The 14,495-nt window shown below is 49.2% G+C and overlaps 1 protein-coding gene across 2 annotated transcripts in view; it reads right to left on the reverse strand.

The window, feature by feature from the left end:
• Positions 1 to 13,286, reverse strand: part of Kcnk9 (potassium channel, subfamily K, member 9) — a 46,742-nt gene extending 33,456 nt beyond the window's left edge. Inside the window, exon 1 of one of the 2 annotated variants that reach the window (XM_006520768.4) lies at positions 10,669 to 13,286. In XM_006520768.4, the coding sequence (XP_006520831.1) occupies positions 10,669 to 11,557 (889 nt within the window). In that variant the 5' untranslated portion in view covers positions 11,558 to 13,286. The remainder of the gene's footprint in view (positions 1 to 10,668) is intronic. The other variant, NM_001033876.2, reaches the window with a different exon arrangement.
• Between the last annotated feature and the right edge of the window lie 1,209 nt (positions 13,287 to 14,495).

A 14,495-nucleotide genomic window follows, 5' to 3' on the forward strand; every position in this document is an offset into this window, starting at 1 on the left:
GGTGATACATGTATGAAGGAGAAAGAGACCAGAAGATAGGAGGATGAATACATTTACAGACACAATGGCAGATGTAGAAAGGAAAGAGATGAAGGCAGTGACAGATACAGTATCAGATGCTCGAGATGATGACATGAGACAAAGTCAGAGAGGAGAATAAAAGACTAGCGTGTGTGTGGTGGGGTGTTACCATGAATGGAAGGATGGATGGGTAGTGCATAGAAGATTGATAGACCAGAGGAAGGATTGACTTACAGGTGCATAAAGGACTAGGCGAGGCAATAGCAAATGGAGGAGTGAGGATATGGTGGAAGGTTGGAGAAGGGATGATGTGCCCAGACAGTGATGATGCAAGCAAAGGAGAAATGACTGGCTTATACAGGGATGCAGGCTAAGGCTCAGATAGGGATGCAGGCTACGTCTGCAGAAATGGAGATGAATGATAAAATACAATGGTAAGTGAAAGAATGAATTATAGATGCATGTATAATTGAGCAACAGTCCGGCATTGGTGGTGCATGCTTTTAATTTCCGCATTTGGGAGACAGAGGCAGGTGGATCTCTATGAATTTGAGGCCAGCCTGGTCTACAGAATGAGTTCCAGGGCAGCCAAGGCTACACAGAGAAACCCTGTCTCAAAAAAGAATTGTGTGACATTCTGGAAAGTGATAAATGATGACAGGTGTATTGAGCATAATGTGACACATGGGGACTAATGGGGAACCTGTGAGAATTGCATGGAAGAGTCAGTGACACCTTAACAAAGGGAGAAAATGTGGTAAGCAAGTGAATGGCTAAAAGATCCAGTGGCTGATGGGTAATGAATTATGGTTACATGGAGAACCATGTAACAAAACAGTCCATGAGAGAATGAGTGGCAGGTGCACGGAGAACTGAATGATATAATGGTGTACAGAGGGATGATTGGCAGGAGCATAGAGGATAGAGTGAAATCATTGGTGCTTAGAATGAGTGACAGGTTCATGGAGAACTGGGTGACATAATGATGTATAGGGGAGCAAACAACAGGCACACGGAGGAACGAATGGCAAACACACAGAGAACTAATGAGATGCTGAAGAGGACAATAAATGACAGGAGCAGGAGTGAGTGAATAGTGTGATGGATATGGGAAATGAAGAGACAGTCATGGAGGACTGACTGATTTCATGGTGTATAGGATAATTAATGATAGCTGTGTGGAGGACTGAACGAGGTTGTGATGTTTGGAATGAGTGATGTCACGACATAGAGGGGGAATAGAAGATGGGTACAATGAGGACTGAGTGATGCAATAGTTTTAGTGACAACATGGGACCCTGGGGGATGACATGGTCCATAGGGAAATGAGTGGCGAGTGTGTGGAGGATTAAATGATCTAATAATTCTCAGAGGGAATGAGGGACAGTCCTTAGGAGAACTGAATAAAAAAGGACTGTGTGATGTAATGATGCAAAGGAGGATTAATGACAGGTGCAAGGTAGACAGTGGGATTGATGGTGTATAGTGGAGTGGATGGTCTGTGCCCTGAATCAAGAGTGATGTGGTGCGTCTGGGAACAGATGAGAGGTGCAAGGAGGATTTAATGATGTAACAGTGCATAGCAGGTGCATCTCAGAGTGGATGATACACTAGCAGATAGCAGAAGGACAGGACTATGTGGGTGACTAAAGGAATGGTAGAGGAGTGAACAGTAGGTAGCTAGACAACTGAGTAATACAATGGCGGATAACAGAAAAAGGAACATGTTTGGGTGACAAAAAATAAAAGCTCAATGGCACTGTGGTAGACAGGGAACAAGTGACAAGTATAGAAAGAACTGATGGGACAATTGTGAATGGAGGAAAAAAGGCAGGTGGGAGGAGGAACTACCTGGGCCCTGGTAGATGGAGAATGAATGGAAAGCACTTGAAGAAATGAAGTAGACAGTGACAGGTGGGAGAATGACTGCCAGGTGGGCAAGAACTGAACAATTCATGTGAGACAATGGACTGAATGGTGGGCTTAGAGAAATAGTGACACAGAGGGAGGCCATGGAGGTTGGAGTGGTTTAGGGTCCAATAGAAAATGAATAGCAAATGAATGGAAGAATGTGTGGTGCAGTGGTAAATGGGGAAATGAATAAGAGGGAAGCTAGAGAGCTGAGAGTTACAGTGGTAGATGGGGGCTGAGTGAGTAGCTGTAAGTTCAAGTGACACAATAAAAGATGAGGAGATGGATATCCATCCTGTAGGTGACTGAGAGGATGGTGGCCAAGGAAGTGGGTGATATGTGTGAAGAACTAAGTTACAATGGCAGGTGGAAGTATGGACACTTCCCAGACACGTGAGTGATGATATCTCAGAGGGAAAGTATATGAGATTATGGAAAGCTAAGACAATGGTAGATACAATACAGGAGTGTGGAGAACTGAGTGACAAGTGAGTGATGAGAGAACTGAATGATGTGATGGCAGCTGGATGTTTGAGTGACAATTGTGGGGAGGACTGTACAAAAGAAGTATGCAAGAAGGAGATAGTTGAAGAGATAAGGGTAGGGAGGAAGGGTAATGGAAAGTTGATAGAGATAAAGAAGTGGATGGCAAGTCCAGGGAGCACTAAGTGATGTGTAGTGAAAGGGGAGCACTAAGGGAATGGGGGTGTACATGGCATGTGGGTGGAGGGACCAAATGCTCCAATAATGAGACAGAAATGAGTTGTTGTTCTATGGAAGACCACATGACATGATCGCAATGTAGAGGAATAGACGAGAGGTGCCCAGTAACTGAGCAATAGTTACAGTGTCAGGTAGAAGAATGAATGACAGAGGAATGGAGGCTCCTCAAGTGACACAGTGACAGATGTGTGAAGGAATTGTATATGTGTAGAAAACTTGATGGTGTAGTGGTTGATGAAAGTGGAGGAAGGCAGATGTACAGCAGCCTGAGCAATGCACAGGTGGCAACTGATGACAGGTAATGTAGGACAAAGCAAGAGCTCGTGTCAGGTAGAGGAGTTTCATGGGAGAATGGTGATATGAAAGTGGGTGGGACAGTGAGAGAAGTGAGTTTTCACTGGTGGCTAATAGGAAATGAAAGATGGGCACATGTAGGACTAAGCAATACTGTGGCTGGTGGGGAAATGAATGACAGGTTCTCAGAAGAGGAGTGGCACGGAATCCGATACTGATATGCAAGGACCACAGTATGCATCCATCGAAGAAGCTGGATGGCAGGTGAGTGGTGTGATGTTGGCTGATGGAATAACTGTCCAAGTGCATCAAGGACTGGATGATGACTGGCTAATAGGGAATTGGTGATATATGGGTAGGGATGACAGTGTTGGGTGGGCGAGGCAATGAATGACAAGGCCCACAGAAGATTAAAAGATACAATGGTGAGTGGCAGAATGATTTGGGTGGCTGTGAGGTCACAAAGTGAATGAGTGCATGTGTGCATAGACATGGTTGGATAGAGGTGTCCATAGTAAGTACATGGACAACCTTTATTAGGGCACCTACCATAGGACATTTACCTCCTGCTCCAACTCCTCCCTCTCTGATCTTCCTAGGTTAGTTAAGACAGAACAGAGCATGTGAATGTGGCAGATGCCTTGGGGGTCCTTGCCTCTGGTCTCATTATTGTTTCAGAGCACCAGGGCATCTCTGCACATCTAGGGAAAAGTGTCTGTGATGCTACCCCAAATCAACAGCCCTGCCCCCTGCTTCCTCCATGGTACCTGTAAGCAGGATGGTTGCTCAAGAGCCTTGAGCTAAGTGAGGACGGCTGGGGCTAGGACTAGAAAGGATCCAGGGAAGCAGAGCTGTCTACAGGCATCCCCTGCATCCTTGGCATGATACCTGCTGGCCACCTAGATATGGAGAACTCAGAACCCTCTTGCTCCCAGTGCTACCCATCACCTGGGTTTGGCTGAGCAGGCTCCCTAAATAGTGAGGTGAGGCACATAGGCCCACCATGACTCTTGGGATGACTTCCCAGCTAGAGCCTGAAGTAAAGACACCCTGTTTGCATTATGCTCTTATGTGCCCTCCCCTTTAGTGTCCATTGCCTTATCTGCCTCAGTTTCCTCATCTGTCAAGCAGAGCCGTGTCCTTATCAGCTCATGGGTCAGTAAATGGATGGAGAGAGAGAGAGAGATTAGGCTCCATGATTCCTCAGGCATCAGCCTGTCCCATTGATCCACCTTCAGCTTTGCAGTCTTTTGTGGGATGCCTATTCTATGCTAAGTTCAATGTGGGACACTGTAGGTTCAGGGGGAAAAGGCAGTTTAGACCTGAGGGAGAATGAACAGAATTCACAAAGCTGAGATTGACTGGAGAAGAGGAGGGCAAGGGTGGCACTTGAAGAATTGGGGTGGGTAAGGATGCTCTGTGTGTGTGTGTGTGTGTGTGTGTGTGTGTGTGTGTGTGTGTGTGTGTGTTTGTGTGTGTGTGTGCAAAGATGCTGTGTTTGAGTGAGAGTGCATATGTGTAAGTATTCTGCACATGTGTAGATGAGTGTACATGTGTGTATGTGTGCACATGTGCATGCATACATGTGGGTAAGATGTTGTGCTTGTGTGTGAGTGTGTATGTATGTGTGAAAGGATACTATGCATGCATGTGCATGTGTGTAAGCATGCTGTGTGTGAGTGAGTGTGTATGTGTGTACATGTGTGTGTAAGGATGCCATGTATAAGTAAGTGTGCATGTGTATGTGTGTACAAGTACATACACACATGTGTGTAAGGATTCTGTGAATGCATTCATGAGTGTTCATGTGTGTACGAGTGCATAAGAGCATGCACACATGTGTTTAAGATGTGCTTGTGTGTGAGAGTTTGTGTGTGTGAAATGATGCTATGCATGTGTGTGCATGGGTGTGTAAAGATGCTGTGTAAGTGAGTGTACATGTGTGTGCATGTGTGTGTGAGTGAGTGTGCATGTATGTATGTGTACACAAGTACATACACATGTGTCTAAGGATGCTTTGCTTGTGTGTGTGAGTGTGTATGTATGTGTGAAAGGATGCTTGCATGTGTGTGCATGTGTGTATAAGAATGAGGTTTGTAAGTGAGTGTGCATGTATATGTAAGAGTGTTCATGTGTATATGAGTGCACAAGAGGATGCACACATGTGTATAAGATGTTGTTCTTGTGTGTGTGAGTGTGTATGTGTGTGGGTGAAAGGATGCTATGCATGTGTGTGCATGTATGTGTAAGGATGTTGTGTGAGTGTACATGTGTGTGTGTAAGAATTCTGTGCATACATGCATAGGTGTGCATCTGTGTATGTGTGCACAAGTACATGCATACATATGTGAAAGAATGCTGTGCATCTGTATGCGTGTGTGTATAAGAATTCTGTGTGTAAGTAAGTGTGCATGTGTGTGTAAGGATTCTATGAATGTATCCATGATTGTGTATGTGTGTATGTGCACACGTGTGTGTGGATGCCCTCTTTGAGTGAGTGTGCATGTATAAGGATTCTGTACATGTGTAAGTGTGCATGCACCTATATGTATAAGGATGCTGTGCTTGTGTGTGTATGTCTATGAAAGGATGCTGTGCATGTGTGTGTAAGAATGCTATGTGTAAATGTGCATGTGTATGCATGTGTGCATAAGTGTGTGTGTGTGTGTGTGTGTGTGTGTGTGTGTAAGGATTCATTGTATGCATGCATAAGTGTGCATGTGTGTGTATGGTTTCACAAGTGCATGCACACATGTGTGTAAGGATGTTGTTCTTATGTGTGAGTGTGTATGTTTGCATAAAGGATGCTGTGCATGCATGGGGGTGTAAAGTGCTATGATTAAATGTATATATGTGTGTAAGGATTCTGGGTATGTGTGCATTAGTGTTCATGTGCAAGTGTGTATTAGTGCACAAGTGCATGCATGCACATGTTTATAAAGATGCTATACTTGTGTGTGTGTGTGTGTGTGTGTGTGTGTATTTGAAAGGGTGCTGTGTGTGTGTGTATTTGAATGTGTGTGTGTGAATGTGGGTTTAAAGATGCTGTCTGCATCTGTGTGCATGTATGTGTATGTGTGCATATGTGTGCATGTATGTATATGTGTATGTGAAAGGGTACTATGCATATGTGTGCATGTGTGTAAGCATGCTGTGTGTGAGTAAGTGTGTACATGTACTATGCATGTCTGTACATGTGTGTGTAAGGATGCCATGTGTATGTGTGTACAAGTACATACACACATGTGTGTAAGGATTCTGTGAATGCATTCATGAGTGTGTGTGTGTGTGTGTGTGTGTGTGTGTGTGTGTGTGTGTGTGTGTGTTTAGCCTGGTGGATGGCACAGGACAGGTAAAGACTCTCGCTGAGCTTAGCTGTGCTTGATTCACACTGGACTACCACACTGGGCTTCCAGAACCTTCTCTGGAGGCCAGACTTTATCTTGTCATCTATACTGTCCCCAGGGTCTCAAAGCAGGCAGCACAAGCAAGTCAGAGCAGGTGCTTGCCATGAATGTAGTTCATAACCACCTCAAAACCTGTGATGACTGCTGTCCATTTTGTGAAAAGTCTGTTCAGTGATCTGCTTCTGACTTGGGAAGGAATTTGATGTCTGTCTAGAACAGGGAAGAATCCCTAGGGATCCTCTCGCAGGTCCCGCCTCTTTCTGCAGACCCCAATCCTAAAACAGTGACCTTCACTCCTATGACAGCAACCTCAGTTTCAGAATGACTCAGAGAGTCAGAAAAGTGTGTGCTTCTTCCCTGTTCTCAAAACTGTAGCTAGAGAGAAAATTCCACAAGCCCACCCTCCTTCCTCCATGATAAACCAGCCTTTAAATTGTCCTCCACAGCTTGGCAGATGGCATCTGGTGTCTTCCTTTTTAATGATCCTAAAGGTAACCAACCTAGATCACAGATGTTAGACAGTAAAAAAACAGTGAGATGAAAATCCCGTCTCTTTTACATTCTGCAAAGAGGCTGACTGTGAGACAGTTTTAGCTTGAACCTCCCACTGTGGGAGGTGGTAAGTTTATACCAGTCATATATTATGCAAGCTCCAAGACCTCACCCCCAAGCAGAAAAAATGTCCAATGAATCCCCTGGACCCATGTAGACTCTGCTCAGCACTGTCTACTTCCCCCACTTGCCTAGGTCCCCACTGCACAGCCAATCAGGTCAGTGGGCTACAAGAGAGGGGGCTCTCACCCAAGTTCAAAACCAACCAGGAAAACTCCATTCAAGAGATCTGCAACATGAGAGCAACGTGAAAGGGCAGTTGTCGTGCACAGGACTCCCAGACAGCTAGAGCTGGAGTTGACATACTGGTCCAAAGTCTTCCATGAAATCATAGTTACAGATTCAGAATAAAATGGTAATTACACATGGTTTGAAACTCCATTCCAAAGAGTGAGTTAAAGCTACATCTGAGATGCAATGCTCATTAGCCTGCTCCGGGGGCTCCTGCCACAACCAGAGTCTTGGGTGCAAAGGCAATGTGCACACACCCAAGAAATCACTCAAAGTCGGCCAAAAAGGGATAGCTGTGACAATGAAGCTCACTTGCTGATATTGTTGCCCAATAAAAGACAATTCCTATGGTACCATGGCTTGGACTGCTTTTTATTCTTAGGCCTAAAAGCACTTTCACTTCTACTTATATTTTTAAAGGAAAAGAAAAAAAACCAAAATGAATTGCAAAGGTGTTTTATTTCCTATAGTTTAACCAGACACCATGAGACACAGTCAGCCAAAACCAGGAGTATAGATTTGGCATCTACTAAGTGCTTTAATGTGCAGGGCTGTGGAGTGATCCTACATGCCCATGGCTGATGATAAAAGGCAGCCTGTCAAGTGGTTACTATATAACAGCCCGTCTCCAGGTGAGGAAACTGAGGCTGGAAATCAGAAAATGGCATCACTGTAGTCTTCCTGCATGGAAGGCTCCAGATTCCAGGCTTCCCACACAAGCTCAGCTGCCTTCAGGTGTGTGTGTGTGTGTGTGTATGTGTGCGTGCACGCGCGTGCATGTGAGCTTATGTATGTATGTATGCTTGTATGTGTGATTCAGGTATGTCTATGTGTGCACCTGTGTGTGTGCCTATGCATGTATATATGTATGCATGAATATATTTGAGTATGTGTATATTTACAAGTATGTATGTATGTATGTATGTATGTATGGCTATATTGCCTACATGTGTGTAAATGTGAATGCAAATGTGTATGTGTATGTGCATATGTGTATATGTATGTATATGCATATGTATATGACTATGCATGTGTATGTGCATGCATATGAGTATATATGAATGTATATGTATGCTTATGTGTCTGCCTACATGTAAATGTGCATACAAGTGGGTAAATGTATGTATATATGTATGTATGTTTGTGTGTATACCTATACATGTGTATCTGCATGCATATGACTGTATATATGAATGTATCTGTAACTGTGTGTCTGACTACAAGTGTGTGCTTGCATGTATGCAAATGTGCATGCAAGTAGGTATGTTTATTTATGTATGTATGTGTTTATGTACATGTACATGTGTATGTATGCATTGAGTGTGTATATATGCAAGTGCATACATATGTGCATGCATGTGAGAGTGTGTGTGTCTGTCTGTGCATGTGTGTAAATGTATGTATGCATGCATATGAATATGCATGAGAATGTGGATGTATGTATGTGTATGTGAGCACACGTATGTACTTGTGTGTGTTTTCAACCTTTCAAAAATCAGTAAAAAACCCAATAAAAGAAATTAGAGAAATCATCATTTTCCTCTTTCCCAAGTGGCCCTGATCCTGTACTGATGGCAGCATCCTTCTCTAGGGGCCAGGACAGCAGTTGCACTTGCTCCTCTTCTGTCTACACCATTTTCTTTGGAGTTTCAAACATTGGACGCTTATGTCCAGAACTGCCAGTCATATCAATGGTTAGTGCAAGCTACCTCAAGCTCAATTACTGTTTTGTTCTATTTGGTTTTTTAAGAAATGTGGCAACATGACAACGCTTGTTTTTAACAAACCCAGCCCTCTCACAGTGTCGCCCACCTCTATGGAGTAGTCAACAGTTTTCTATGCTGATTTTGCCACAGGGAACTAGCCTGAAAACCAAAGTCTCTGTTCCAGACCTAGATCACAAAAGGCACGTTAAGGGCACCATGAGATTTCTCACCCCTCTCTCTCTGTCACAGGCAATATTCTCGCCTTCCAGAAAATATACCTGTCCCCAGAACACATCCATATATCACCACCACAGTTCAAAGACAGAAATGATGCAGTGACCAGTGGCCTCTCTTCCAACCTGGAAATGCCACAGGGTGGGGGTGGGGGCTTTGGGGCCAGCAGGGCCAGCATGTCCTTTATGTTATATGAGTAACATAAAGGGGATGCCTTTTCCCCCAGACATGAAAACTTACACTGATTTAGTGCATATTTAAATAAAGCAACCCTCAAAAAGTCTTTCAAACAAGAAGGAAAGACAGGTTGTCCCAGGCTGGTGCTTCCTGTTGCATATGGCTGGCACCCTCAAATCCTCTGTACCCACCCCCTACCCCAACAGCACAGAGCTTTTCAGATTTAAAAAAAATTGTTTTAATTAAAAATGCATGGGAAAATTCGAGGGGAGATCCAGAAAAGGAAATAAGTGAAGAGGGTTTTTTATCAGGACACAGGGGCACACATTTGAGTCCACATTCTGATTCTCACAGATCCAAAGAGATGGACCAAGGTATTGTGCCAAGACAGGGCAAATGACCAGCCAGAGACACCATTCTGCCTCCTGCCAGAAGGGTATTTACCACACCCCCTGGGATAAAGTCTGGCCTTCCCATTCCCACAGGTTTCCATGTGCAAATCCAGGGGTGTCTCCCAACCACCAGCTTCAGTGGGAATGCAGTCATAGGGATCCATCCACCAGAGATTGATCTCTGAACCGTAACCTGTGTGAATCAGGGAAGCTACATACAGGCAGTCTCATCTTGTACTAGATGGACTCTTTCCCAGAAAGGGTTAAACTCCCCCAGTTTTCAAACAACACCCAGACTCCTCTGGTCCGCAGTCCCAGTCCACAAGGGCAAACAAGCACTGCCACATCCAACCCACCAGGACCGCATTGCAGGTCACCTGCTGCCACCCCCACCCCAACCATAGAAGAGAAAACTCTTCTCTCAGGACCTAACACTCTCAGCAACCCAAAAGAAGGATATTGGGTGCTGAAATCTCAAAAGGTCCCCAGGTGAGGAAGGACCAGTACCACCCCCTCCTACATACAGCTCTATAAACAACCTCCTGTCACCTTAATGTCCCACCAGCTTTGTCCCAAATTCCCCAAGAGATAGTAAGTTTAAGGCTTGGAACCCACTCAGGGAAGCGCAGCCAACACTGGGGCGTTAGGTGGGTGGGTGTTCGGCTGTGGGATTATTCTTAGCGCTCCACTCTTCGCAAAAGTGGCGCCTCCACCCTCAAGACAACAGCACTGACTCTGAGAGTTCCCAAGCCTGGCCCAAACACCAGAGCAGTCTGGGGCACCAGATAGGGTCCCCTGGAAGAGTGAGGTCATGCCCCTGAGGGATGAGACACTGAAACAGGGTCTGTCTTAAACCTGGGAAGCCCCCACCCCCACCTCAGCATTGCTTCGTGTGCGCTACATCTCCTAGACCCCTCCCGTGTCTCCCTCGAGCCCGGTGGCGGCACACCCATTCCTTACCGATAGTTGTGATGACAGTGATGGCGAAGTAGAAGGAACCGGCGAATTTCCACTGGACACCAGCGCGGTGGGGCTCAGACTGCAGGATTACCAGCTCCAGCTGCTGGTAGTCATCGGAGCTGATGTTGTACTTGCCTCTGAGACGGACTTCTTCGGCTTTAAGTTTCTCCTCCTCGCGCATCTCATGGTCCGACTCGAGGGCGTCGAACACCGCGGCACCGACCAGCAGGTAGGTGAAGGTACAGGCGATCAAGGACAGGGTACGCACGTTCTGCCGCTTCATGGCCGCGAAGAAGGAGATGCTAAAGGGAAGTTGGACCAGACCACGAGAATCCCAATGCAGCGCGGCGCTGACCAAGCCTCCTCTACGATGGAGTCGAAGTTGCAAGCGGTGGTAGCAGCAGATGCCACAGCTGATGTTGGAAATTTCGGTCTCCTCTTGGGCATCATCACTTTCACGAACTTCACCACCACCTGAAGGCTGAGGGGTCTCCCCGGGTGCCGCGGGCTCCTGGGACTCAACGACCTCACCGGGCTCCCCGGACTCTGCGGATTCTGCGGGACCAGCGGACGCCCCGGGCTCGGCAGGCTCGGCTTCCTCTGCGGGCGCAGCGGGTTCCGCGGGCGCAGCGGGTTCCGCGGGCGCAGCGGGTTCCGCCGGCTCAGCGGGTTCCGCGGGCTCAGCGGGTTCCGCGGGCTCAGCGGGTTCCGCGGGCGCAGCGGGTTCCGCGGGCGCAGCGGGTTCCGTGGGCGCAGCGGGTTCCGCCGGCGCAGCGGGTTCCGCGGGCACAGCGGGCTCTTCGGGAGCACCCAGTGCAACGGATTCCGCGTACACAGGGGGGTCCGCGGGCGTGGTGATCACCACCGGGGCGCGCGAAATGGTGGACATGTTGATGACATTGCTTTGGCGCGGAGGCCAGCGATCCTGAACCCGGGACACCCTATGCCAGGCCTGGGTCAAGCGGTTTGCCCCAGTGCGGATGGTTGTGCGGATGGATGGCCCAAGCTCGTTCCGCGCGGGCTGTCTGGTCCTGGGCACCTCGCCCCTCGAGCCTGCGGGCTCGGTTGGGGCAGGATCGGTAGCCGGGACAGAGGGAGACCCGGGGAGGGGTTCCCCATCCCTGATGCGTTCCCCGGCTAGCGGGGCCCAGCTAATCGCCTCCAGTGTGGCGGTTGCCCCGCGGGGACCTGCTTCTCCCTCTAGCTTTCTTCACCCCCTTTGGGTTGGGGGAAATAGAAAGTTTGCTAAGTGAAGGAGTCTCTAGAATCCCTGCAAGCAGGGATAAAGTCTATCTAGCAGGGGCAACGGGCGAGGAAACCCGATGCCCCAAGATCCGAAAGCCCCGTGCCCACCTGGGCGCGCGGGGCACGCGGGGTGCCCGCCGCGCGACAGCCGATCTGCGAAGTTTGTTCTGCTCAGCCTCTGAAGCTCAGGAACACGACGAAGCCCAAGACAGGAGCCGCGACGGAGCTACCTCGGGGACGAAGAGGGAACTGCGCGGCAGCGGCCGGCCAGCCAGCTCCTCGCCGGGTGGCGGGCGAGGTGGCGGCGGCGGCGGGAGGGGTCCCGCAGCCCTGGAGGAACTGAAGGGTAGGGATGGGGACAGGCAAAGGCGCATCAGCTGCCCGAGGATCCTAAGACTCTGGCGTCCAGGAGTCCAGAGAGGCAGCCGCCGCTCTGGTCTGCCTGAGGCGCTGTGCGTGCGCGCCGGAGGGAGCCCGAGTGTATGTATTCGCGGGTGTGCGTGCGCGCGTGTTTGCGTTTGACGGCCCCGCTCCGGCGGGAGGGAGGGGGGCAGGCTACTCCGAGGACCGGCTTCCCTCCCTCCTCTCTTTTCTCCCTCCCTCCCTCCCTCCTGCAGCCTCTGGGTCGCGCCACCTCCCGCCTGGTCCCCAGCCAGCTGGTGAGGCGGCAGTGGCAGCTCCTGCAGCAGACCTGGTACTGCGCAGGGTGCACATGAAGGAGCCCAGGAGTGATGGCCAGAGAGAGAGAAAAGGAAAGGGGTTGAACTAGGTGCTGCTAGGGTTCGGGGATGGGAGGCCAGCTGCTAGAGGGTTTGAGATGGGGATGAAGTGGCTTCCTTCTGAAAAAGTACTGCTCCCCTAAGAGCGCACCCAACCTTGGCAAAGTGAAGAGAGAGTTTGAGGGCCCTGCAGCTGGGGATGAAAAACGAATTTGACCAGTGGAGACAGATTAACCTTTTATGGGGGAAAACAACAACAACAACAAAAACCGGGAGAGTTGGAAATAGAAAAGGAAGGGGCTATGAGCCCTGGAGAGTGCAACAGCAGTGGCCACACGCTCCCCCTTGTAACACACACACACACACACACACACACACACACACACACACGTCCAGCTGCAGCAGCCACCTGGCTCAGCAGCGCCCTACTGGATACTGCCTTCTAGATTGTTGGGGTTTTGACAGCCACCTTAGTTCGGATAGTGGCTGTGTCCCGGGTGGTCTTGCACCTGCTACCCCCCTTCCCCGCTACTTTTCCCTAGAGATCTCGCAGACCACCACTTTTAAGAGTTACACCTCAAGAAAGGATGGACAGGAATTCTCATTTCCCCTCTCCAGCAGTAGCCTCCCCGCCCCCACCCCCCATCCCCACTTCCCCCAGTGCGCGCGCTTCTTCACTGTTCATTTCTTGATTCCTCTGCTGAGGAGCAGAGTGCAGGAACTTCCCCCCCCCCCGCGCGCGCTCCCCCGGCGAGGCACCCTCCAGGTTAAGGCTTGGAAATAGAACAGGAGGATCTGGCCAGGGAGCTACTAGCCTTTGAGTTTAAGGAAGAAGCCAGGATTCCTGTTTAGGTCTTCTGGGTTCCCCACCCACCCATCCTCTTTAGGTTGCCCAGAGGTTTTCTTGCTCACAAAGCTCCCCTAGAGCAGTGCTGCTGCGGACTGGGACAGACAGAATCACGCTTTTGAGACCCCGGGCTTTGGTTTCCTCGACCAGGCTATCTTCTCTGTCCCTAGCCATGGACGCTGATGAAGAGATCTGGTGACCACCAAGCAACAGCTAAAAGGCGGGAGCTAGAAGCTGTCCATGGAGATAGGAGCAGCCTGTGAATCGTCCCCAGCTGTTGAAAGAGTTCGGAGACTTAGAAACCCTGTGTTCTTCAGCTTCCTAGACCATGCCCCAGCCTCTGTCTACCCAGACGCATAGCCCGATGGACTAGGGGCTTCATGTATGCTCCCAGGTAAAATTTAAAGGATCATGAGTGCACCACAGGGCAGGGGCATCGGGCGCTGTGAGCTATTCCTGAACAGTCAAGTCTCCGTGTGGTCTTCCTGGTACCCGGATGGGGAGCTCCACCTGATCAGGTGCGCTCCCCAAAATTCATTTTGGAAGCCAAGGCCCCCGTGCTTTGCAAGGGAGCCTGGCTGCGGAGTGAGTCACCACAAGCGAGCAACAAAGATTCCCAGCAGCTGGTAATTAATTGAGTCGTGGCTCAGCCTACGACGGAACCCCAGTCAGGCCTCCCGCTGCTCTGGCAGCGGTGGCACCCTGAGTCATGGCCTGACCGTCGGGCCAGCAAGAGGTCCGATAGGGCTTGTGCGTCTCGGCGCCACCAGGGGGCGCTAGACTCCGACCCACAGATCTGCCCACGTTTGAGCCAACCAGACTGCAGCGAGGTCCAAGCTGTCCCCAAAGACAAGTGCAGGAGCTGTGGGGGATGGGCTGAGCTCTGATGACTGGAGTCCAGGCTTTGCTCAGAGAAGCTCCAGTTCCACACAGCGTTTTGGAAAGACGGAAAGGCACTTCAGTTTGTTTTATAGGTGAAGGAAAGGCCTCCTGTCCAAGACCACAGAATTACTCCC

This window comes from Mus musculus, chromosome 15 (assembly GCF_000001635.26).
Source record: "Mus musculus strain C57BL/6J chromosome 15, GRCm38.p6 C57BL/6J".
Taxonomy (NCBI): Eukaryota; Metazoa; Chordata; class Mammalia; order Rodentia; family Muridae; genus Mus; species Mus musculus.